The sequence below is a fragment of the Pipra filicauda genome, unplaced genomic scaffold (genome assembly GCF_003945595.2).
Source record: "Pipra filicauda isolate LSUMZ 115617 unplaced genomic scaffold, ASM394559v2 scaffold205_size1947385_pilon, whole genome shotgun sequence".
Taxonomy (NCBI): domain Eukaryota; kingdom Metazoa; phylum Chordata; class Aves; order Passeriformes; family Pipridae; genus Pipra; species Pipra filicauda.
In genome coordinates this window covers 103,622-128,592 of record NW_024104316.1, presented here as the reverse complement: position 1 = coordinate 128,592, position 24,971 = coordinate 103,622, and the positions used below count along the sequence as shown (strand labels likewise).

Sequence of the window (24,971 nt, the reverse complement as noted above, 5' to 3'; positions counted from 1 at the left end):
CAGGAAAAAATTATCTGCTCCTCTCCTGCCTCACCAGAGGAGTGGGGAAGGAGCCTTGTGTCTCCTCAGGGAGTGGGCAACCCTGAAGCATCGTTTGCAGAGCTCAAATAAAGCATGGGCAGACAGCACCAACCAGTGGCCAGGATTCACTGGGCATTGGGACTGGGATGGAGGGGCCTTTGGCCATCCCAGGGTGGTCCTGTGGACTGGCCTGGAAGGGTATTTGGTGCTGAGCAGTGCCATCATGGCGAGATCAATGCCAAGGGATTGCCCAGAGGTTGGGGCAGGTCCTGCCCCAGCAGGACCCTTCTGCCCCTGGAAAAATCTTCAGCCCATCTTGGAAAACACCACAGTGGTGTGGCCAGGTTACTCCTAAGAAAACCCAGTGCTGCTGCATGGAAGTAACCAGTGGAGGTGCCTCTGCCAGCCCACCCCCGAGCTCTCCTGAGTGTTCTGGGCTTGCAGGGAGATCCAGGGAGTCTTTGAGCTTGGAAAATTTTTGGTAGGAGCATAACTAGAGGCAAATTTGTAAATTTTTTTTTTAAATTTTATTTATTTTTTTTAATTGTCCTTTCACATGTGGACAAAATCCACATAAAGCCATTTTTCCCTGTGCTACAGAAATTTTTAGCAGGAAGAAGTGGAGAGCAGACAGCAGAACAGGAGGAGGAGGTGAGGCTGTCCTGGGCAGAACGGGCTGCCCCAGGGCACCACAGAACAGGGGATTCTCATGCAGGCACATGCATTCACTGTTAGTGTGGAGGTGCCACTGGACGGGACAGATCTGGCCCTCCAGGAGCTCCCAAAAATTTCCTCCATCATTATCACCAGAAAGCCATTCCCTGCTACTCCACTGACAGCTCTGGGGGTCCCTTTCACTGTGGGTACCCACCCAGTTTCTACCTGAACCTTCAAAGCTTCTGATGCAAACCCAGGGCTCAGAGAGGTCTGAAGCTGCTGCCCCCTCCCTGTGCCCCTCTCTGCAACCCCCTCTTAGGGCTGAGCCCCCCAGTTCTGGCTCAGCTGCCTGCAGCTCACACAGAGACACAGCTGCTTACGAAAGCCTCTTGTGAACTCACGTAAAGCCCCGCTCTGGGGTGGCTCAGGGGCTGGGTGGGGGATCCTCCTGCAGCAAAGAGCCCCCCAGCCCCTTTCTTTGGAGGTGCAGCAAAGGGGGACCTGGACCTGCTGCAGATTTGAGGATCCATGTGTTTCCTAACGAAATGATGACCCAATTACACATTTTGGAGTTTTCCATGAATGTTTTATTAGTGACTCATTTTATTAGCTCCACTTCAGCGGTAGCTTTTGCATGCAAAATTTAGCAGCTGTCTGATTTCATCTTGAAAGGCTCCGCGATTGCACCGTCGGTTCCTTGACAAAGAGGAGCAAGGGATGCCAAGCAGGCGCTTTCCAAAGCTTTGGGACTTCAATTGGATCCTTATCTTGAAATAAATAAAAAAACCCCTTATTCATGGGGAAAACAGAAACTGCTGCCAAAGGATGTGGTTCCTCTTGTCTTGTGGTTGTTGCAAAATCACTGGGTCTTGAGATTTTCATGGAGAGTATCTGGGTGGGCTTTTCCTTGTCTGTCCCTGGTGTTGTCCCCTATATATCTAAATAAAGGAGTGATGATGTTGGTGGAAGAGCAGCTGAAATAAAGCAGATGCCCAAGGAAAGGAAAATCCCCAGTCAGGGAGAATAACCCTGGTGACTTCAGAGTCCTGGACAGCCACGCAGATGATCTGAGCAGGATGGAGTCCTGGAGGAAGTTTTAAAAAATCCCCAATAGTGACATGCAAAGCAAAATCCTTTCCCTCTCAGCCATTTCCTTTTCTCAGGGCTGGCCTGTACTTCTGTCTCATCTGCAGAATGGGCTGTGTGGGGTTTTGTGTCCTGAGGATGGGTCCAGCTGATGCTATGTCACTGAAAATTGGTCAAGTCAACAGGAATAATGGTTCACTTTGCTGAGGTTTATGGAAAATTTTCTCTTGGTTTCTTCAAGTTCTTTACTTCTATTTCATGCCCCAAATAATGGAAGATCTTTGGTTTTAACATAAAAGAAAAAACTGGCCCAAGGGTTTTTTTAAAGGGAGGGAGGGAGGGATGTTCCACATTTGGTGCTACTGCAAGGAGCAAAACACATCTCAGTCAAACCAGAAATGGCTCTTCTGCTTCTGTGCTTGCACAAACAGTGGAAAAGCAGAGCAAAACTTGTGACTTGTGAAGGATTTGCAATCGAGGTGTTGGAGGCAGCAATGGGGCAGAGGGATGATCTGTCCTGCCGGGGGCGAGCAGAGGAAACAAGATTCCCACCAAATACTTACATGAAATGAAATACCTTTTGGTTATATCCTTTTCGAATTCCCTGCTTCCAGGCAGATGAGGCTGTGGCAGACAACTGACACTGCAGGTGTGTGTTGTGCAAGTGCATTTGTGGAGCAGCCATAGGGTTAAAAAATGAGTTTGAGACGCTGGACGCGCTCAAGGGAGACACAATAAAACCACTCTCACACTAGAAAAGAGCTGGCACTTTATTAACATTTCGTGACTAATAAATACATTACCGACAGCCAATAAATTATTACAATAACTAATGCTCTATTAAACCAATGGACAGTCACTCTTCATACAAAATTACAGTTAATACAGTTTGGGCCATCAAACATGCAGGAGAAATGATTCAGCGGGAAACCAGCAAAAGGAAAATGGTGATGGCCTCTGGTGATCCTTGGGAAGAAACGTGGTGGGGAGCCCAGAGGCAGAGTGATGGTCACTGTTCCCTTGTTGAGCTGAAGGGGGAAAAGGGAGGTGGGGGAATAGGGCTGAGGATCACAAATTAGGGACTGGGCACTTTAGCAGGGCAATGGCTGGTGTTTGAACAACCCGAGTTGCTTGCCCTGGGTTGCTCCAGCACTGGAAAAGCTGGTGAGACTCAGGCACTGCTGAAAATGGTGTTTTACCTGCTATGATCTCCTCTCCCCACTTGGAGCAGGGGGTTTAGCTCTGGAGCTGCTTGCCTGCACTACAGGACAGTCAGGATTTGGTCTCAACATTAATTTCCATGGCACTGGGTGGGAGAGGGCCTGGGGTGTCCCAGCCCTCTGCCTCTTCTCCCGGTCTCTCCTCCCTGTGTCTAGTGCACCTGGTGTCCATGGAAAATAGAGCTGCCCTCTCTGGGAGATGGAGATGTTTCTTCAGCTGCCTCCCCTCTCCCTCTGCCCACAGGGTGCCAGCTGGAGGCTTTGGTCCTGCTCCTCCTCTCAGTAAGGCGTTGGTGTTTAAGGGTTGCACTTGTGTTCACTTGCTTGTCTCTGCATATGATTAAAGATCTCCCAGGCTGCTGGCTGGGGCATGAGTGGTCCTGTGAAAGGTCCCTTTCCATGGCCATGTTCTCAGCATAACTCTTTATATAGGTCATGTCCCTATATCTGTCACCATCAATTACCTCGTGTCAGTGCTGGAGCTCAGAAATGACACCCTTGAGTCCTGGGGGGCCTCAGGAGTGTGTTTGCCTGCTTTTTCCCCTGGGGAGGTAGAGGCAAGACCATGGTCTGCAATTTTGTGCCACTTGGACCATGTCTCTGCTTTCCTGTGTGTGCATTGGGGGTGCAAGGGGGTGATGGGTCTGGGGGCTTCGGGGTGATGCTCAGTAGCACCATCTCTACTGACCTCGATGCTTCCAGTGTCAGATCACTGATGAGTGTTTTAGCCTCCTAAATGGAAATGGTTGTGGAGTTTTTGGTGGCAAGACTTAAGACAAACCTGGCCCACGACAAAGACTCAAGCACATTAGCACTAAGCTTCTCTAATTACAGTCAGTCAGCCCTGCTCCCAGGAACTCAGCAACTCTCCCTGGCTCCAGGAGGCATTTTGGCCACAAAATACTCGGATGTGTTGCACAGACTAACAGTGCAGGGTTGGTCCCTTTCCCAGCCTTGACTGCAAAATCCCTCATGGGTGATGTCTGCCTTGTTGAGCCCAACAGTGAGGGGCTGCCCCATGCTTGGCATGGCAGCAGGTGGGCACGTGGGGACCTTCTGGCACAAGGACATCTGCTGTGTCCTACCCTGACCTGCAGTTTGCACTCCCGGCCTGAGGACAAGGTCTGTTCCCTTGCAGGTAAACACCGGGCTCATGCCATGGCAGACTGATTAAACCCACCAGACACACTTTAATGTACATTACAGTAAAGGCTGCCCTCGTTAATACTTTTAGTGTCCTGTAAAACAAAACCGCAGCTATGAAGGAGGCACAGCAGGCTCCTCCTGAGGGTGCTCTGCCCCCCGTGGAGGGACAGGCTGGCCGGGCACCCAGGACAGCTGGCTGAGGGCAAGAGGCTGATTCCGGTACAAAGCTCCTGAGAGCTGCAGTGGGAAGTGTTTGTGGGCGGGAGGTGGGACGGGCCGGCGGGAGGGCAGGGGCAGCAGGGACGCTCGGCGCTGGCAGGCGGGGTCCTGGCACTAAACACGAGTTTAGGTTTAGGCACACTAAACCCTGGCCTGGGCAGTCCGGGGCTGTGCTTCAGCGTGTGCTTTCCCAGTGAGTGGTTATTGCTGGTTCTCCCGGCCAGCCCAGCCGCTGCATCCCCCGAGGAGCAGCTCAGCGCTCTGCAGCTCAGCGCTGCCAGGCTTTCCTTCTACGGCTCTCTCTGTTTCATTGAAATGGTTGTTTAAATAAAGGAGCTGTTTGCATTTTTGTGGTCTCGCGGCTCCACGCCCTCTCACTGGCTACAAAGCAAGCTGGGGAGGCGCTTCCTTCTTTCCTTTGGCTGCTGCCTGAAGCTCATCATGAGTTGCTAATGCTGCTTTCAATGCTAACACCCCTCGGATGCTGCTGCTGGACAAGCCACCTGAGTCCTGAAAAACCTCCTGCATCCCCAAAAGAGCTTTTTTTTTTTTTTTTTTTTTTTTTTGCAAGTTTCCACATTAGTTTTGAAGGGCAGGAGGGTGTATACATAGCTGTTTCAACTGTGTGCTTTTAAAATCTACCCCCCATGCCCTGGTACAATTTCTGATGCAGCTGCACCAGCTGCAACATCCCCGCTGCGTGGGGACTGCAAATCAAACACAGCCCGGGGTCTCCAAGGGTCTGGACTTGGAGCACGGCAATTGCAAAGCACAAGGGGCTGTTAAGGAGAGGCTTTTGAAGGCAGGGGATGCATTTCAAGGTCTTTCTAGGCAAGTGCTGGAAGAATTGCTGGTGTTTGGAAAAAGCACGGGGCAAAAGATTGCCTGCGGAAGGCACATCTGCCAGGAAAGGCTTGGAAGGATGCAGGAGCCAGCAGTGAGTAATGGTTTGGCAGCCGTTCTGCAGACAAAAATCTATACACGGCCATCAAGTGGGAGAGATAGTAGTGTTTAACACTGGAAGCATTTCATCTCCCAAATGCTGTTTCCAGCATTTGTCAGTGAATCCTCGTGACGCTCGTGTGAGGGACGGAACGTCAGCAGCAGCAGCAGCTGAGATGAGGCTTCAGACACACAATATGACAAAGAAAATGAAAGAAGAGGCTCTGTGTGGCAACATTTCCTCTGCTTTTTCTCTCTCTTCTCCCCATGGAACACCAGCTGTTGGTTGTCACCAACGTGCTGGGAACCTGCCGAAGCTGCAGAGGGGGTTTGGACCTCCCAGCCAGGTGACCTCCCAGCAGGGGTTACCTGAATCCAGCCCAGAGAGCAGCAAAAGCAAACTGAGCCAGAACAGGCCACTTGGCTGCATTTGGCAGAGTTTGGAGTTGAGCTAATTTCAATTGTCTTTACCAAAATATTCCTGTGTGCTTTAAGCTGGGAGCTCACAAAGCCTTGGCGTGGTGCTGCCTTCCCTGGGAACAACTTCTGTTACTTATTTACTTGGATAAAATGTCATCCACAGCAAGGGGTGGGAACAGAAAATCTCCATTGCTGATCAAACTCTTCTGACAGACCTGCCTCCCTGCCAGTGCCAGCCATCAGCACACAGGGGGCTGGCTCTGCACTGGCTCCAGTGGTTACACACACTTTAGGTACCAAACGTAACCAATGTGAGGCTTTTCAGCCCTTGCTCTGACACTCAGTGCACATGTGGGTGCTGGGTGCTGCAGGTGGGGCACAGCCACCCACATGGGACAAACTCCAGCACCACCCCTGTCCCTCCATGTCCCTCCAGCTAATTCCCTGCTCCTCCTGCAGCAGAAGCACTGCCCCATTGCCGTGGGCTGGTCCCTTCCAAGGAACCAAGAACTGGGCAGGTGCTTCCCACTCGGAATCCTTTCCTTGAAAAACCTTTCCACCAACTCCTGAAATTCTAAGCTAAACCAAAGACAACGACACATGCAGACCTTTCCTTTGGTTCACATCTTTACAGCAGAGTGTGCTGGCAGTAAATGGGGTGGGATCTGGGAAAACAGTGTGTGGGTGGGCTTGAGGAGCAGAGAAGGCTGCTGGCTTTGCTGGCTGGCCAGCTCCCTGCAGGGGCTGATGTCACTGGAGGCATTCTGGGATGGTGAAGAGAAAGGTGGGTACTGGCTTGTGCCAGAGCAGGGGAGGCAGAGACCTGGAGTTATTGCTGTCAGTGCCCAGCAGAGCAGCAGCAGGTCCTTGCTGTGCAATCCTAAATGCAGTTTTATAATTTAATGCTGTTTAGGGGGTTACTGGCAGTTACCAGCCGTGCTGGGCTGGGAGCTGGTTGGAGGGGTGACAGCCACCTTGCTTGCCCCTGCAGGCCTTCCCTGCTGGCTCTGGGGTGCTCCTGCTCACGTTCCTGGCTGGGTTTGTCACGGATGTCCCACGAGCACTGTCCTGGCAGAGCACAGGCTCTGATGGGGACTCTCCTCTGGCTCTCAGGTGCCCTTCTCTTCCCGCCCTCCCTGGTGCCTCCATCTGTCTCATCTCCCTTCTGCAACTTCACTCCCAAACTGTTGCCAAACCTCTCCCACTGGTCCTCTCCATCCTGTGCCACCATACCTGCTGCTGTCCCTGCCTCCTGCACACTGATGCTCCCCAGCCCCTTCTCTTTGGGCTGTGCTGCTCTGGGCTGCTCTCACACCGTCTCTCCTAAATGGGCACAGCGAGAGAAGAGATGCTGTCCCTCTCAGGAGTGGCCCTGGAGAAAACTCAGACCTCCTGAGACCTGAAAGCCCCCCCTAGATCAGGCTGCCAAGAGAGGACAGTTGAACTTGTGGCCAGCCTGGAAAGAACTCCCGTTTTCTGAGATTATGGAATTTTAAGAGAGGCAGAGAAGAGGCAGGGATCAGCATTGCCTACCTGCCCCCAGGTGAGGTGGGCCCTGAGTGGGACCTCAGAGGTGGTTGTCTCACCCCGACACCAAACAAGCTTTTGGGGTGGACTTCTCAGGGTCCCTCCATGCCCCCAGAGGTGACCCCCCACCTCTCACATTCCCCTCCATCTTCGACCTAAGGGCATCCAGACCCCTTGGTGATGGCAAGAGAGTGTAACTCAGCCCACCTGCATTTCTTCTCCCCTCTCAGCCCCTGCTTTTGCTGTGCTGGGCACTACCCTTGTCCTTTCCTCCCCCTGCCCTTCCTTCCTCCTTTCCTTGCACTTTTCCTTTCTACTGCATCATTGGCTCAAATCAGCTCCCTGAGCTCTCACTGCATGGCCAGTATAAAACACCCTGCTCACGTCAGACACTGGTAAAGAGATGCCTGAGTGGAGACACCAAGTGTGGAGCTGTCTCTGGATGCTCTCTGGGTGACACAGGAGCCAAGGAGGCTCAGAGCACAGGGCTGGGCTTCTCAAGGCTGTTCAGATGCCTGAGGGGTGATGAAGAGCCACGAGGCTCCCGCACACCTTCCTGCCATCCTGCCACAGGGACATTTCCCAAAGCACCTCCTCACATCTCAGGTACCTGAAGGTCAAACTCTGCCTACAAGAAACCAAGACTAAATATTTTTGGTGTATTCCAGCACTTCAGGGCTGAAGTCTGGAAAGAGATGCTGTTTGTGGGAGCACTGCTTGTGCTGAAATCAGTCCCTTAGGCTGGGAGGGGCTTTGGGAAAGGCCACCAGGTACCCAGGCCAGCTTCCTTGGATGCCCCCGAGCATGGGGTCCTCTCTGCCAACACTCCAAGGGGGCCCAGCCCAGTGGCTCTGTGGCCTCCAGCAAAGTGCCTCAGAAATGGGTTACTGCAACCTCTAGATATATTTTAATATTAATCTTGAAAAACTTGAGGTAAAACTGCTACCAGTAATGAATGTTTTTAGACAAGGCTTAGTAGGTTTTGTTACTGTGTCCCCGTTACTCAGGCACCAGCAGAACTCGATATGGCTGTTTTACTTGTTCAAATAGCTGTCTGGAAAAAAGGAGAATATACAAATCCAAGCTATGGCAGCTGCATTCGACCCTGACCCCTCTGGCTTTGGGGTCAGAACTGGAGCCATAAGGTACCCTCAAAATGATCAGGTTGTATCTAGCACTTCCCAAAGGAGTAATGTTTTAACAGAAAAGACAACCAGGAGAATAAACAATATCCCTTAATCTCAAGGCAAAAAAAAAAAAAAGTTTTGGTTCCAAACTACGCTGTTCCTGACCAGTATTTTAAGGCTTTGATTTTTTTTTCCTCTTTTTAAAACTGAAGTATTTTTGTCTTTTGGCAGTTGAAATGCACTCTGTGGGAAACGCGTTAGCTCCCTGCACAGCACTGTGAACTGCAACGGAGGAGTGGAACGAGGCAGCAAGGGAATGAACCAAAAATGAACCAAAATAAAACAAAACGGGGCTGGGGAAAGCAGAACTCGCTGCAAAGTTTTCTGGGACGGGGAAGGGGGGATTTTATGGATTTCTTCCTCATCATCTTCTGAGGAGGAAAAAAACAAGGAAAGAGAGGACCTGTCCGCGGGCCTGGAGGGGCAGGAGGGGAGCAGAGAGCGTCAGTAGAGCGTCAGTAGAGTCCACAGCCCCGCAGGTTGTTGGCGATGATGACGTCCGTGACGGCGTCGAAGACGAACTGGATGTTGTTGGTGTCGGTGGCACAGGTGATGTGGGTGTAGATCTCCTTGTTGGGGGACTTGTTCTTGCTCTCGTACTGGCTCTGGATGTACGCCACCGCCTCCGTGAACGCGTTGGGGCCTGCAGGAGAGCCGGGGGAGAGCAAAAGGAGCAGGTTAAAGCTGTCCCGCGAGCCTGGACCCACGGGGGGCCTGCAAACACCCTCCTGTAGGGACATGGGGAGCTCCTGCAGGGCCACTGCAGTGCAGCCACCCCATCTCCATCTTGGGGATGGGCACTGTCACCAGCCAGGACTGCTGCCAGCCAGGAGGTGCTCTGTGGCTGTCAGCTCAGCTGTATTTTTATTCTGAGTTGCTGTTTATAGTCTATGGAGCTGAGTGTTAAACAGGCTATGATGGGAAAACCAGAACAAATTCCACATCGTGGTGACAAAAAAGAGAAGAAATCTGCCAGGAATGTGGTTAAGTGCTTGACCTGGGGAAGAGGCTTTGCTTTTTTCCTTTTTTAGATTTTTTTTGATTAAAGTTTCAGTTTTTGGTGGAAAAGAAGAGCTAACATGTTCCATGAACTGAGGACAGTATTGGTAGCTGTGCTCTCCTTTCCCTGAATCACTAAGAGAAAAGGACATGAAAAGATCCAGCCTCTGTTGCAGAACAAAGTGAGGTTTTCTCAAAAGAAAAACCCAAAAGCCTAATACAAAATGTCCCTCTTTTTGAGGAATTAGGATCACAATACTCTCCTCCAGAGCCATGGCTAAAATCACACCAGGAGAGGTTTCTTGTTTTGATGGATAGAGATGTCTGTGCCACACCTTATTAAGCATCAAGTTTTGTGTTAAAAAAAGCCCGGGAGGAGCCATGCAAATGAGCAGATCGTTTGTGCTCTGTCCAGCCCTGATCCTGCCCACACACAGAGCTCCACTTGGGCACCTGCTCAGGGCTGATGAAGGTGGTTTCTCTGGCTGGCCTGGAGTGCAGCCCCGCAGCACTGCTGGGCACTGCCTGGTGCCTGACCCCCAAAAGGCTCCACAGCAGTAACACTGCTCCTGCTTTTGGGTCCCTCTGCCTCCGTGATGCTGTACTGATGGGAAATGCTGTTATCTGCTAGAGAGAAGCTCACTGGGGCTTGAGATGTACTGTGGTGGAAGGCAGCTGACCTGGGAGATCACCCTTGCACACACACACATTGCTGTTGAAGACACAAGCACATGAAGACCATGAGACTTGAGAATATGCTTGAAGTAAGAGAAGCAAAGTGTTTTCTGGGAGCAGGTTCTTGCATGAGTAGATGTGTAAGGAATCTGTGAACAGTTCCACATGCTGTGCACGAATAGGAGGGTATTTTATGAACGGGAACTTGGTTGTTCAAAGGCATGAGGATTTAGATGCTGTATTCTGTCCAGGAGAGCAAGGAATCACTAATGCCAGACTGGTTTAAAACACGCCACGCTGCTTTGCTAAGTATTGTGGATTAGTTAAGAGCATGGGAGAATTAAGGGGATGGAAACAGTCAGTGCTCCAGCAAACAGCCGGCACATTTGTGGATGCAGTCCTCCAATAATTCCCTGTCAGCAGAACTAATGGACATCAGAAACTTCATTTCATTAAAAGCACTTCGTGGAACCTACTTGTGATGTTGAAAGTCCGCTTGTTCAATTTATAGGCTTTCATCAAATAATTCCATTTTAACTCCAGGGCAACATTCTAATAATGCTGCTTTTCCACACGACCACGAGGGCTCCATCCCCTGAGCTGTGGTCAGCAGAGCAGGGGGGGCAGCCTGAGGTGTGTGCTTGGGTCTAAAGTCCGGGCTGGATGTTAGCATGAGCTAACTTGTAATGGCACTGCTGAGTGCCTGGGGGGGGATATTCCTCACCTCTGACTCACATGCCTGTTGGACCAGTAAAAGGACTTTCAGCTGTCAGACTTTCAGCCCTCTCTGATGGCACAAGAGAGACCAGGAGGTCTCATGGCACCGGGAGGTCTGTGGAGGGTCCCTGGCATTACGAGAACTCCCAGCTTCCAGAACAGCACCTTGAAGGAATTTAGAGCATCTCTGGGGTCTTCTGAAATTTGGGGAAGACTGGTTTGGTTCACCTGGGGCTGAAGCACTCCGGAAAGAAGCTGTATTTGTTTTCATGTGTGTCAGAGGGTCTGCCTCCCCCAGTGAACTCCTCTCTTGGGCTGGGATTGCTTGGGAAGGAACAGTTGTATCTAAAATGACATTCCTTCTTCTTCTAGTCTCCCTGCCATTGGGGGTCTGTAAGAATGTTATTTCAGAGTAGGGTTTCTGGGAGACTTCAGTGAAGATCCACAAAGCCAGGTGCACAAAGTACGACCAGGAAGGAGTGAGAGGTGCAGGTTTGCTTCACTGAGAAAAGGGAAAAAGAAGAGGGATGATAGAAACCATCCCGTATATAGAAGTGCTGCTATAAAGAAGACAGTGATGAGCTGCTCTACAAGCCATCCAGAAACAGCAATCTAATTTGCAACCAGGCAGATTTGGGGTAGGCATTATTATGAGCTTTCAACTGTAAAGACTGAAATTTCCATGATTAGATCTTTTCAGACAAACGTGTCGGGAATATGTTGGTTCTGTCTGGACCAAGCAGATGAGTAGATGGCTGAAATGTGTTGGTGGTGACAAACACCCAAGCCTTCCCCAGAGAGGAGGCCTGCAGATGTTCTTCTGAATTCAGCTGGAGTCGTTCTGCTCCGTGGCCACAGACCATTCAGCCCAAAGCAGCAGTGAGGGACAGCCTTTGTCTATTCACAGCGAAAAATCAAGTGTTCAGAGATAAGAAGCTGTGGTTAATAATTTGTTGGCCTGCCCAGAAATGTGACACCCTTGGTGCTCCTGGTTCACAACCACGTTTCCTGACAAAGAGAGATCTGCTGCTCTGTCTGTCGGGTTGATTCATCGGGATGTCTCCGGTGAGCTTAAATAATTCATGATGATAAAAGTTGATTTTGATGCCGTCTCGGAATGGTAATGAGGGGTTGTGGAAGCTGGTGAGATGCAGAGGGAAGCAGCAGGTGCAGCTGCAGCCTTTGCATGGGTGGTGTATTCCCACATCAGTGGGTCAGATGCCAGGCAGGCAGCAGAAGTGGGGGCTCCTTACAGAGCCCCTGCTCTCACCTCCACCTTTCACTGAGGCTCCTTCTCCCCAGCCAAGCTCGGGGCAGGGCTCTTGTGGCCTTCCTCTGCCTGCTCTGTGGGTGAAGGGCTGTGGGTGGCCAGCAGAATAGAAAATCAAACACTTTGTTTTCTACCTGCATTTAACTGGAAATGCTTCTATGTCTGTGCTTGATTTCGATCAACCTGAGAGTGAAACTGGGGACCTCCTCAACTAATGTGATGAAAAATGTATGGCTTGAGCTGAAGCAGCCAAGCTGTGAGACCTGCTGCCTGCACACTGGAGGGCTGATTATGGAACACAGAATGGGTTGGGTTAGAAGGGACCTTTAAAGGTCATCTAGTCCAACTGCCCTGCAGTGAGCAGGGACATCTCCAGCCAGATCAGGTTGCTCAGAGACCCCTCCAGCCTGGCCATAAATGTTGCCAGGGTGATGATGATTCTGCAGCCCCGAGGTGCCTGGCAGTGGGGCAGTGGTGGCCAGGAACTGCTGAGGAATTCTTGTTGTGGCCAGCCAGGACCCACAAGGGAACGTGGGGGGGTTTGAAAGAGCAAAGCTGGACTCCAGCTGAGGACAGCCTAACAAAGCCTGTGTGTTGGTCTCCCAGAGACCAGCTCACTGCACCTTTCTCAGAGATCTGCAGGAAGGTTCCTGCTCCTGTGTGACACAGAGAACCAGACCACATGGGTTTGGGGACAGCTCTGCAGCCCCACAGCTGCATGTGCTGGCTCAGCATCAGAACCACCTGTGAGGCAGAGACCAAACACTGCTCAGGGGTGGTGGCCCTTTGCCAGCACGGAACTTGGTTCAAGTCATCCTCCTGCTCTAAGTGGACCACTAAAGATGGTGAGGATGATCCTGTGGCACTTCCTGCAATAAAAGTGAAGCCCATGGGAGCTCTGCACCTTCAGCCTCGTTGCCTGCACTACAGGACAGCACCAGCCCTGCTGGGCAGCACCGTGTGCTCCCTTTGCCAGGCACTCCTGTGCAGCCACCTTTCTCATTACCTGTGTACTCAGGAAAGCAGATAGCCAGTGGAGATTTCTTAATTTTCTCCTCAAATATGTCCTTCTTGTTTAGAAAGAGGATGATAGATGTATCTGTGAACCATTTGTTGTTGCAGATGCTGTCAAAAAGCTTCAGAGATTCGTGCATGCGGTTCTGCAACAGAAAGGAGAGATCACATCAGGCCAAAGGCAGGGACCCCAGGGACATTCAACATGTAGGGAAATCTAAAACAACTAAATTAAAGAGGAAAACAACAAAAAAGAAAAGCTACCATATACATAATCAATTTATGTATACATAACAGCTGAACATATACATACACAGATGCAATCCCTATAACATTTGACACAGTTAGTAACTTAAGGGCATTTAACGATACAGAGCTGTTTTGATTTTGCATGACATTAATTTACAGGATCCCAGCTCATAGAAATCATCATGCACCATGCATGGATGGAGAGTTATTTTTGCCCTTTGATCAGATTTTTGTGTCGGTGTAGCTCATGCAGATTTTCTAAAACGTTTTCAATAATGTTTAATTTTTTTTTTCCCCACTTTCTCGAATGTGTGCCGCACACAACTGGTTGGATACATTAACCAAGGACTGGTCGATCCTTGAATTAATCTAGAGTTGGAAGCAGACATCGAGGTAACATAATTTTGGAAATGACCTTGCCGTGACCTTTGCCTGGTTTTGTTACTTTGTTTAGTGTTGTCTGTTGTCGGGCTTTTAATTTTTGAAGGGTTTTTTTTTGGAGTTCTCTTGGAAGATGGCTCAACAGAAAGTGTCTTGCAGAGAGGAAAAAAAGTGAAAAAGGAAGAGGAAACAGTATAAAAAGGAAAAATGTAACAGAGCATCTAAGAACAACCAGACCAGACCTCAGGCAGCTACCAGTGGTGTTAGCTCATGCCTCTAGAAGAAGATTAGCTACTGGCCAGCAGAAGAGCCATAAGTTCCAAATGCACACACAGCGAGAAGTCAGCTTTTTGGTTACAGGTCATGCAAAAAAGGACACAGAAAAGCAGAGAGATAAGAGGAACGAAAAAACCAGACCAGTTAGAGAGTTGCAAAGTCCGCCACATGGTTCTACGGTGGTGGAAAGAGCTCACGGCAAAGTCAACCAAGTGTCATGTTCCCTCCTGCTGCTTTCAACTCTCAACTCGCTTTTGCTTTTTTTTTTTTTTTTTCTCAGTTCAAGAGAAGCTTTCATACCTGCCAAATTTGGTTGGTCTCTCAAATGCCCATTTTTTGGCCTTTGTTTGGCTAGATAAGGTCAGTCGGCCGAGGCAAAGCTGTGGAGGTGCCGAGGCGGGCGATGTCCGGCCGAGGCCGACGCCGGAGCGCCCGCCGGTCGCGGGGCCGTCGCTGAGCCGGGAGCCGGGGAGCAGAGCAGGCGCGGTGAGGACGAAGCACACCCGAGAGTCAGGGGGTTATCAAAGGCAAAGCATGGCACAGACCAGACCGGCTCCTCGGCTTTTCCCAGCAGGATCTCCTCGGGACAGCGCTCCCCAGACCCGCCAGTGCGTGTAAGAAACCGGTTACAGCCACCGAGACACTGGAGAGAACAGCCCGGCACGGGCTTCTGACCAGAGGGGTTTTTGGAGTGGGTGCAGCACCTCCTGCCCACCCATCTCTGGATTTGGGCATTTGGAGTCGTACAGGAGTCAGCTGGGGGCCTTTACCCCCTCCCACTGCATTTCACACCCACACTGGCAGCAGTTGAGCCCAGCACTTCACTGAGTAACACCCTCTTTCATTTCACGTACTTTAGCTGCTGCTGAACGCTTTATACAGATAAAAGTGGCTCCGTGGACGAAGGAAACATCTGATCCAACCCAGAGTGAGACAGGACATGTGAGATTTGCTGTCCCCTGTGCTGAGTGACTGAGCATTTCCCCGTTGTACCCACACACCGGACGGCGGGATGGTGTGTGAGTGTAACAACACATTTACCCTTTGGGGCTCAGCTGTACGAGTGTAACAACACATTTACCCTTTGGGGCTCAGCTGTACGAGTGTAACAACACATTTACCCTTTGGGGCTCGGTTGTATGAGTGTAACAACACATTTACCCTTTGGGGCTCGGTTGTATGAGTGTAACAACACATTTACCCTTTGGTGTACGAGTGTAACAGTGCATTTACCCTCTGTGGCTCCTCTGGATCACCCCGTGCCCCTGGGCTGATTTTTGCTAACCCATGTGGTACTGGTGGTGTGGGAGCCCTGGAGCAACGCTCCTCTTTGCTACTTGTGGTGCCAAAAGTGTAACTGTGTAGAAACCTGGCGTACAAAGGTTTTGTAGGGGAGATCCTTGGCTACCCAAAGCCTTTTGGAGGAGAGGATGAAGTGGAGGGGGGTCAGGGGAACAGAAAGCAAATATAATTAACCATTTTTTAAAGCAGAGTCCCCCACAGAACATTCTAAATGACATTTTTATCATCCTTGCTGCTTCAAAATACAAGCATGGAGAAACATGTGCCCCGTGTCACCCTACACAGCCCCCTGCCACCCTACACAGCCCCCTGACACCCTACACAGCACCCTGACACCCTACACATCCCTGTGCCACCCTACACAGCCCCCTGCAACACTACATAGCCCTGTGCCACCCTACACAGCCCTGTGCCACCCTACACAGCCCCCTGCCACCCTACACAGCCCTGTGCCACCCTACACAGCCCCCTGCCACCCTACACAGCTCCCACCACCCTACAGAAATCCTTCTACTTCTCTAATGGAGTTTGATTAATTTGTGTTAATACATGTTGGGAAATGGGAGTGTTTTCCCAACAAACAGAGACTCAGTGTTCAGCTGTAACCAGAATAGAGAGTCACAGAATCACACACACACCACAGACCAACCCAGCCCTGCAGAGCACCACAGTTACACTGATGTCCTCCATTCCTTTCAGACTCCAGAAACAAGTTTTAAAGCTTCCCAAGGCTGCCTGACCTGGCTTTCTGATCTCTACATGTTGATTTTTCCCTCAGCTCTGTGGGTTAGCTGAGTAAACACAACCAACTGTTCCACCCACTCATTCTTATTTACATGGGCAGTGTTTTGGTCTTAAATCCACCTTTTCCTTCCCCACCACTAAAGAGGAGACATTATTCAAAAGCCAGGCGTTGCTTTCTGTGTGTGGTGAAGGTGCAGAGCACTATCCTGGTGGGCAGGCAGGGGTGCTCCTGTTGTCACACTGGGATGCCATGTGGGACATGTCGCATCCTGGGAAGGCTTCTGGGAGCCCACACATGGATTCAAGCTGTCCAGGTGCTGGCTAACATTGGGAATGTCTCACTGTCTCCCTTTCCTTTCCCTTCCAACTGCTACTAGTTCACCAGATGTTTGCAGCAGCCCTCTAACAGCTATGGCAGACCCAGGCTGAGAGGTGAGGATGGGGAGGCAGGGTCTGGGGACCAAATGTAAAAGGACAGGCTGCTGCTAAAGGGTTAGTGAGAAGTTAAAGCCTTCAAATAATCCCCCTCCTCCCAGTAAATCCACAGTGGAAGGCCCTTTTAGTCCCTTAGAGCCTGCCTTGGGCCCTCTCAGGAGCACCTGTGCTGCTGTGATGGGGCAGTCGTGCCTGCTCTGGTGGGAGCCACTAGAGGTTACACTCCTCATATTTTTAGATGAAGTGATATAAATCACTTCACCTGCTTTTGCATCCATCGTGCTGCTTTTTCTCACTTCGTGTTGGGTCTGTCATCGAGGGAAGGGCTCCTCAAACACTGACATCTAAATGTCACTCCCTGTTTCAAAACTGCTATTTTAAATCCTTACGCCTGCAAATACTTTATACCCCAACAAGCAAAGCAGCCCCACCAGCCACGTTACAGAGGAGCAACCACTTGCTCACACACATTCCAGGTCCAGTTAACTTTTCCTGCACAGGACAAGAGAGAGAATTGCTGACAGCTGAGTTCAGATGTCACTGCACAACCACGTTCCCGTCACCGATGCGAAGGGCAGACACCTTTCCACTGAGCACCAGGGAGAAAGGATGCTGTGGTCAAGACTCTGCCCAGGCAGAAACACACCCATAAAACCCATCTTTTTTTCACTGGAGCACAGCAGGAGAGCTGGTGATCTCTGCAACACACAGTTGATTCAATCTTTTCTGTTTCCCTTGGCCATTAAGTGCTGGCTGTCATGCGAGCTGTGAGGACACTGATGGTTATCTGAGGCACAGAAACTCCATATTCCCCCTCCTGCTTATATTTCCAAGCCACTTTCTCTTGCTTTGTCACTCCTAAGGCAATTTCTGAGCACTGCAGTTCCATTTTCCTTGCCCAGTGACAGCAGAGAGAGCACACTAACCAGGTCATGCAGTGCAATCCAAACCAACAGGCCAACACTAATGCACACCAAGGGTCACCAGCACAGCCCTTCAGCCCATCCCATCCTCAGCAATGGGGACATGAGCAATACTTGCATGTCTTGGCTAGGTATGGTTGACCTACACATCTTAGTTTCAAAGGCAGCAATGTACAGCATGAACAGCTCCCTCTCTTGCCACAGCTCCTTTGAATTTGCAAGGAAAAAAACAGAGGGTGGTCTCAGTTCCCATGACAGGTTCCATGCCATTTCTGTCTTTCTTTAAAATTCCATTAGGAATTCCACTTAAAAAGAACAACAGAAATCTACCCTTGTTAATTGTTTTCTCCAATTTTACTAAGTGATATGACTGCTGTCCCTCTCTCCTCCTGGATTACAGGGATGAGGCTTTTCCTCCTGTAACCTCAATTTATGAAACATAAAGATAATTCAGAAATGAGACAAAATAGCCTTGTTATGCAAAGACATAATCCATGAAGATGTTCTGTCAGCTGAAACCAGGACATTCCCAGTGTGTACAAATATGGCAGAGATCCTGGCAGCTCCTTGTCATGGACTTGGTAAAGGCAAAGAGTGATCTTCATGGGTATATGGGCCTAAAAATCACAGATGCAGAAAGTTTTCTTTATGAATTTCTGATCTGGACATAGGGAAGTATTTGCTTTCCTTGACTCCTGCTGTGCAGCTCTTTGTGGCAGTGAATTGGAGAGAAAATACATCCCTTATATCCCTGCCTGCTCTTAGGGAGCAGGGATGGCCTCACACACAACAGCCCTGTTTTAGCTGCTGCAGGAGGATGGGTGCTCAGTCTTTTAAAACAAAGAGCACAGTAAACCACAAAAACCCTTTACAAGCACAGCACTGTGTTTGAATTGTAAGGGCAGGGACAGGTCAGGGGGTGTTTCACCCAGCCTTGTTTAACCAGCTCTTCGGGAAGGATTCACAGTAAACCTGTTGTTTGTGAGTGTTTTTCAGTGAAACAAGCTGACCCTGCGCTCGTCCCAGCTGAGGTTTAGCAAGACCAGCCCCTGCCTTCTCTGTGTTAGGCTGACTGCATCTGAACTGCAGTTTTCTCCAGCCAAAGCGTGGTTTGACTCAGAGAAGTGCAAAAAGCACCTGTGAAATCCTGTGATCATTGACATCTGGGTGCTGAGCACTGGAGGAAAAGCCATTCTCCCTGTGCACCCAGCTTTGGAAGGGTTTTTTTTTGGGTGCTGAGATGCAGTAGGGCTTTTTCCCTCTCATGGCTCCCCGCCAGCAATGAAAGCTCTTTGCAGTCTTTCCATACTCACAGAGACATCTGTACAGCCCCCAGCCCTGCAGCAGCTCGGGACAGCTGGAAGGGCCTGCACTGGAGTTAAGCATCCCTAGGAAATGAAGCTGGAGGAGCAGCTTCCAGCTCACTTTCTCAGCTGCCTCCTCTTTGTGTTTTCCAAGTGAGAAGCAATAAAAACTGACTGACGTCACTGGAGCCGGCAGATGGGACGGACGCAGACGGCAAAGTCAGCTGGGTGAGGAGATGCTGCTTTACTGCTGGGCCCTGGGAGAGGCACCAAGTCAGCTGGGTGAGGAGATGCTGCTTTACTGCTGGGCTCTGGGAGAGGCACCAAGTCAGCTGGGTGAGGAGATGCTGCTTTACTGCTGGGCCCTGGGAGAGGCACCACGAGCAGGGAGGAGACCGAGTGCTTGGGGGTTCAGCTGGGAGGGGTCAGGATCTGGGGTGCCACGTTTCCCACCTGCCATTTGTGAAGGGGATGTAACAGGGCAGGCAATCTCCAACACCAGTGTATTTTCCTACTTGCATTGGCCTCGCCCAGGGTTGTTTATCTGGGGTAGGCAGGGCCGTCCTGCCGGCGCTGCCGATGCCGAATCCTTCCCCGTTTACGCGGAATGTGTAAATGAGCAGCGGCTGCCTCTGCCCTCCTGTTGCTCAGCATCCCCCGAAAAGTGTTGTGAGAAGGGACTGAAATAGCAGGCAAATGTCAGCGCTGTGCCAGAGCCGCACCAGCCTGCTCTCCTGCTGCAAAAGGGAAGTTGGAGATGCATAAATCCCAGTTTCTGCAGCAGGGCACTTCGGGAGGGAGGCTGAGCTGGCACCCTGCTTGTCTCCAGGGTGGTGCTGCGTGAGGGGAAGTCACTGGCAGTGCTCTCCCCAGGAGAGATGCTTTAACCTCCAGAGGAGCAGAGTTAAGCCTGACATTTAAAAAATGGCATTGGCATTCAGGCTTCCCTTCTATTTTGTGCTCTGTGGCTTTGAATCACAGGCTCTGACTTGTGTAGATGAGCACCCAAAGGTGACCTGTACTAAAAGCTGCCTTTGGCTTCCCTGTTTGGGTGTCACAGTCCAAGTTATACCTACAGAGCACCTTGCTCTCTGCTCAGATAACAGCTTTGCTCCCTGTCACACGGACCTGCCCTCTCCCTGTGCGCTCTGTATCTCCTGGCTGTTTTCACTGCCTGGCTGCAGAGCTCTATGGCACTGAGATAATGGCTGGATTTTTCAAATCACATCAGAAGATTTTGGTTCATTCCCAGTCAGTGCTACAGCGCTGAGCATCCTTAAGTATATCAGGGCCAGAGTCAGAGGAAGGTGACAACTGGAGGGTATAAATAAGTGGACATGGGAGGATGTAGGGTGTCTCAGTCTGGAGGGATGCAGTCATGATCACAGAATCATAGAATCATAAAATGTCCTGAGTTGGAAGAGACCCACAAGGATCATTGAGTCCAGCTCTTGGCCCTGCACAGGACAACCCCAAGAATCACACCATGTGCTTGAGAGCATTGTCCAAACACTTCCTGCACTCTGGCAGGCTTGGTGCTGTGATCATTTCCCTGGGGAGCCTGTTCCACTGCCCAATCACACTCTCAGTGAAGACCCTTTTCCTAATTTCCAGCCTAAACCTCTCCTTGACACAGCTTCATGCCATTCCCTTGGGAACCATGACTGATGCTGGTAACATCACCCTGAATTTTAGCATCAATACCATCCAAACAACCAGGTGGCTTCATCAAAGAGTTTGCTCATAAACCTGGTTCAGAGGCTAGAAACCACAGTACCTGTAGTCTTCTGGGGACAAGACCACTGTTACCCAACAGCAATCTTTCCTCAGATTCCTTCCTCATCCACAGCTTTCTGTAAGCCTGACATCTTTACCAGCAGAACAAAACCCCTCAGAGACACAGAGCTGGCAGGAGTGAGCCCTCCATGCTGCAGACTGGGCACCACTGAAATCATCACTCAGCCTGAGTATGGCCTCCAATCCCTTTTCATTAGACAAATGCAACTGGGTGCCCACAGCAGTTGTCATTGCTCACAAAAACACGCACCCCGTTCCACTGAACGAATGGCCAGAAAGCAGGCATGAGTCCTGCTGCATCCTCTCTGTGTATTCCATTCACTTGTATTAATTGCACTCTAATGCCAGGGAGCACACAGGTCCTCGCCAGCTCTATTTCCAGATGGTATTTTGAGTCTAATGTCGCAGTGGGAAGTCATAAAATCTCTCCTAGAGCAAATTACCTGAGGAATCAAACAGTTCCATTCTCACTAAGGAAAATGAATCTCTGCAGCCTGAAGAAACAGGTTATACTCCCAGGCTAAGCCGTGGGCGTGCATGGCCACCCTGCACCTCTGTGTCACAGCCTGACTGCTTCCCTGACATCCCCTCAAAGCCCACTGTGCTGCACCTCCTCCTGCTGAGACAGGTCCCTGGAATGCATTTTGAAAACACACAGGTCGGCTGGAGAGCAGAAATAAAACACTGTGACCTCACCGGTGCAAGGAAACATTACCTGGGCACGCAGACTTCATCTCAAAGAGTGTGGAGGAGGACAAACCTCCCCAGGGTTTCAGAGTCAAGGGGCAGTGACGGACAAAAGCCCATGACTGTAGCACCCCAGGGAGCATTCGGTGATCTCCAAGGAGTTGCTGGCTATGCAGTGTCCCACAAAGAGGTGCTGGGGCCTGCAGGACCCCGTTAGACTCACCGTGGTTTCATCTTCATGGAGCACCTGGTCGTAGCCACTCAGCGCGACGCAGAAGATGATGGCTGTGACATCCTCGAAGCAGTGAATCCACTTCTTGCGTTCCGACCGCTGGCCCCCCACGTCGAAGAGCCTGCGGCACAGGAGAGGGTCATCAGCACCTGCTCACTCCCAGTTACCAGCAAACTTTAGCATTCTTGGTGTTTTCTGGCCACAGGGGCCCTGCCAGGCTCCAAAGGCAAGGCCACGGGTCTTTCACCACCAGCTTGGTCTGTTCCTCCAGTGCCTGGAGCCGGGGAGGACTGGGAGGAGCAGTTACAGAGCGGGATGTAGGGATTTTTGGGATAGCCTCAGCAGCCTGCTGGATCCCAAAGGGTCTGTGGAGGTGGAGACCTTCTGCTCTTGAGTTTTATATGCTCTAAACACTGTCTGTGCATGGCCTTCTGTCTTCATGCCCCCTTCTCTCTACTGGCTGGGATCTTGTGGGTCAATGTACAGCAGTAACTACGCGGGACTGAGCCACTTCAGAGAAAGATTTGGCCAAATATTTTTACATTTATGAAGCTTGATCGGGCTTGGGGGTCAATCTCACATTATACTTTTCAACAAGGAGGTGTTGTTTGGCTTAGAAGAGGCTGCCATGAGCTTCTATCTTACAGGCAGTGACTTTCAAGACCAAACATTTCATATTGTTGACCCCCCAAAACTCCATGTCTTCTGCAGTGGGAGATGTCCATGCACTGAGCAGCAATTTAACAGCTCCTCCTTTAGGTACTACGGGGAAACCCTGGGATAAATAGTTCTGAAAATTTACTGTGCAGTTTTGGACTAACCTGAAGTGGAGGTTTTTGAATGTGAAATGGGTTTCTACGATGCCAGTGGTTTTGACCCTGGTTCGGAGGATGTCCTGCTCCGTGGGCTGGTAGTCTGCAGCTCCGATTCGATCTAAGCTGTCTAGGTAGCTAAGAGAAAAAGAGGAAGAGAAAAAGAAAACAGATAAGAATAAGGCATGCATTAATCTTTGTCAATCTCAGATGAATCCTTCAGCTTCCTATTAATCTTCTTCAACCTCATTTTTCATGGCTGAATATATTGTAGTTACAGGGAAAAAAATCCTATTCTGGGGAAAAACAAACCCCACTAACCTAAACACAAAATCTGATAGTGAACTGAAAGCAGGAAATTAAGTGTGGTGTGTTGTGAGTCCTGATCGGAATCTGTGAAAATACACAGTTTTAATATTACTTGCTATTTTTATTCCCTGAGGGACAAAGGTCCCAGTTGGTCCATTGTGCTGGATTCTGTACACACACCCGCTTTCCTGCAAGGGTTTATTCAGATAAGAGATTGGAGCACACAGGTCTTGCTCCCAGAACATACAGGTCGAGTCCCCTGGGGGAGATGGCTCTGTCTGTGCTGGGAGGGAGGGAGATGCCATGCTCAGTGGGATGCTTGGCTTTCAGGCAGCTCAAGTGAAGGGAGGTGAAGCTGCCCAAGTGAGTCACCACTTCAGTCTGAAATCCAGCTCAGGGTTGGGAGATGCAGCACTTGGACAGAATCCAGGGCCTCGCTTAGATGGTGATAATCTGAGAGTACAAACTGGGGCTTTGGGGGGTACAGGGGAGATTTAGCTTTATAAAACACTTGGACAGTTTTAAAACATGTAACTTTATTCTGCTCTAGGCTTAAAATCTATGGACACAGGCAATGCCCCCCAGGCTGAAACTTGGGGTAGGAAGTCCTGTCTTTGGGCATGAAATATTTCTATAGAGGAACCCAACAGACTCACACATATGACCACAATTCATTTTCCCATCCACATGCAAGACAATTTTTCAAAACAATTTATAAAGAAAAGAGGAATTTGGAATTACAATTTAATATGAATTATAAACACAGAACTGCATCACACAGTGAAGTCTTTCTCACCCAAACTTGGCCCTGTCCTGCTGCTGGAGGTGCTTTCCCTGCTGCACCCAAAACCAGGGAATGGCTTTCCATTTGTGTCCTGGAGGGAGTGCTCTGAGCCAGGGCTCCAGAGCAGAACCTGGTGTGCTGGGGCTCTGCACTCTGCTACCCAAGAAAACGCCCTGCCACTGTGTTTCACACCTACTCCACTAGACTGGAACAACAAACACACAGCCAAACTCTCTGCTAAGGTCAAAACCAAACCTCACCCTGCTCACACCACGTATTTTCCCTACCATCTTATTTGTACTTTATTTTTGCTAAGGAGTTCTAAGAACCACATCGCCCAGAGAAAAGTATATAAGCTAAGCAGGCTTATTTTTGCTGTACCCTTTTCCGAGTATTTAAAGGCATTGTGGTTTTGTGACAGATGCTCCCTTTAACAACCTTATGATGGGCCCAGGATGGGTGAATGGGGCTTCATTTGAAGTCAGATCCTCTGCTGTGACGGCTGAAGCCACGATCACTCATCTATTCACAACTGGTGTCACCTCCTGTTGTTTAAGGGACAGCTGCCCCTCTTCCCATGGCCCCGCAGACCGAGGCAGCCCTGCAGTGCTGGTGTTGGAGATACAGGCTCTCCTCTGTCCTCACCATTGAAACACTTCAAGGTGATGCTAAAAAGTGGATACCTGCTTGTCAACACACCCTCTGCCTTTTCTTTTAACTTCCCTCTTCATCTCTTCCCTCATCTCCAGCCTTTTCCACTACTCTCAGTGTGTTTCTCAAGGACTTAAATTCTTTCAGTTGCCTGTGTCTGCTTTTCATCTGTTCCTGGGAGTCTTGATGAGGGTCAACCATCAATTTATATGAAGTTATACAGTATTTTCAGTGCTGGTTTTGAGGCTGCATTCCATAACTGTTTTTACTCCTCTGGCTGCTCTCCCCTGGAATTCCTCCCATCTCCAGCTGCAGCAGATATTATTTCCCCTGGATTTGGCTGCAGCTGAACTGGACTCTGCTGGTGTGTGCACCCTGTGAAGTTCAGCTGAAGGAGCATGTCATGGCATGGCTGCCACACCAACACCCAGCTGCAGGCACGGGAAGCTCCTGAGCCAGGAGAGGACAGGGTGTCTTGGAGGTGCCACCTCTTTGGGAACAGGGAAACCCAAGTGGGGACGAATTGCTACACAGGGCACTGGATGGCAGCACTCATGGGTATTTGCCCTTTGAACTGCAAATCTCCAGGCCAAACTGTTGTGGGAGATAATTAGTTGTCGCAGCCAACAGGCTCGATGACACATAATCCCCTCAGAGGCTGGCATCTGTTTAACCAGCAGAAAGAGGAGCACTTTGGAGGCCACGGAGCGAGAGCTCGGCTCTCCCCCTTCCGCGTCATCGGTGTTGGCATCAGAGCTCTTCTGCTTCCCAGCCCCAGGGCTTGCCCACTGGACTGGAAGCGTATCTGAAATGACACATCAGCTCTAACTTGCAGCCTGCCTTGCCCAGGGTTTGCAAGGGTTAAAAAAAAGCTGAAGGAAGGTTAGAAGGTTTCAGAGCACATGAGTAACCCTCTAGCATTTCTGCTCCTGAGCTGAGTAGCTCCATTGCTGCTTATATCTTTTATCTTAAATGCTTTGTTTTG

At 50.2% G+C, this 24,971-nt stretch overlaps 1 protein-coding gene across 1 annotated transcript in view; it reads right to left on the bottom strand.

Annotated features, from left to right (window-relative positions):
- Window positions 1–2,513: 2,513 nt before the first annotated feature.
- Window positions 2,514–24,971, bottom strand: part of GNAO1 (G protein subunit alpha o1) — an 83,728-nt gene continuing 61,270 nt past the window's right edge. Inside the window, exons 3-6 of the mRNA XM_027716057.2 lie at window positions 22,252–22,380; window positions 21,422–21,551; window positions 13,093–13,246; window positions 2,514–9,068 (exon numbers count right to left, since the gene is read on the bottom strand). Of these exons, the coding sequence (XP_027571858.1) occupies window positions 8,881–9,068; window positions 13,093–13,246; window positions 21,422–21,551; window positions 22,252–22,380 (601 nt within the window). The 3' untranslated portion in view covers window positions 2,514–8,880. The remainder of the gene's footprint in view (window positions 9,069–13,092; window positions 13,247–21,421; window positions 21,552–22,251; window positions 22,381–24,971) is intronic.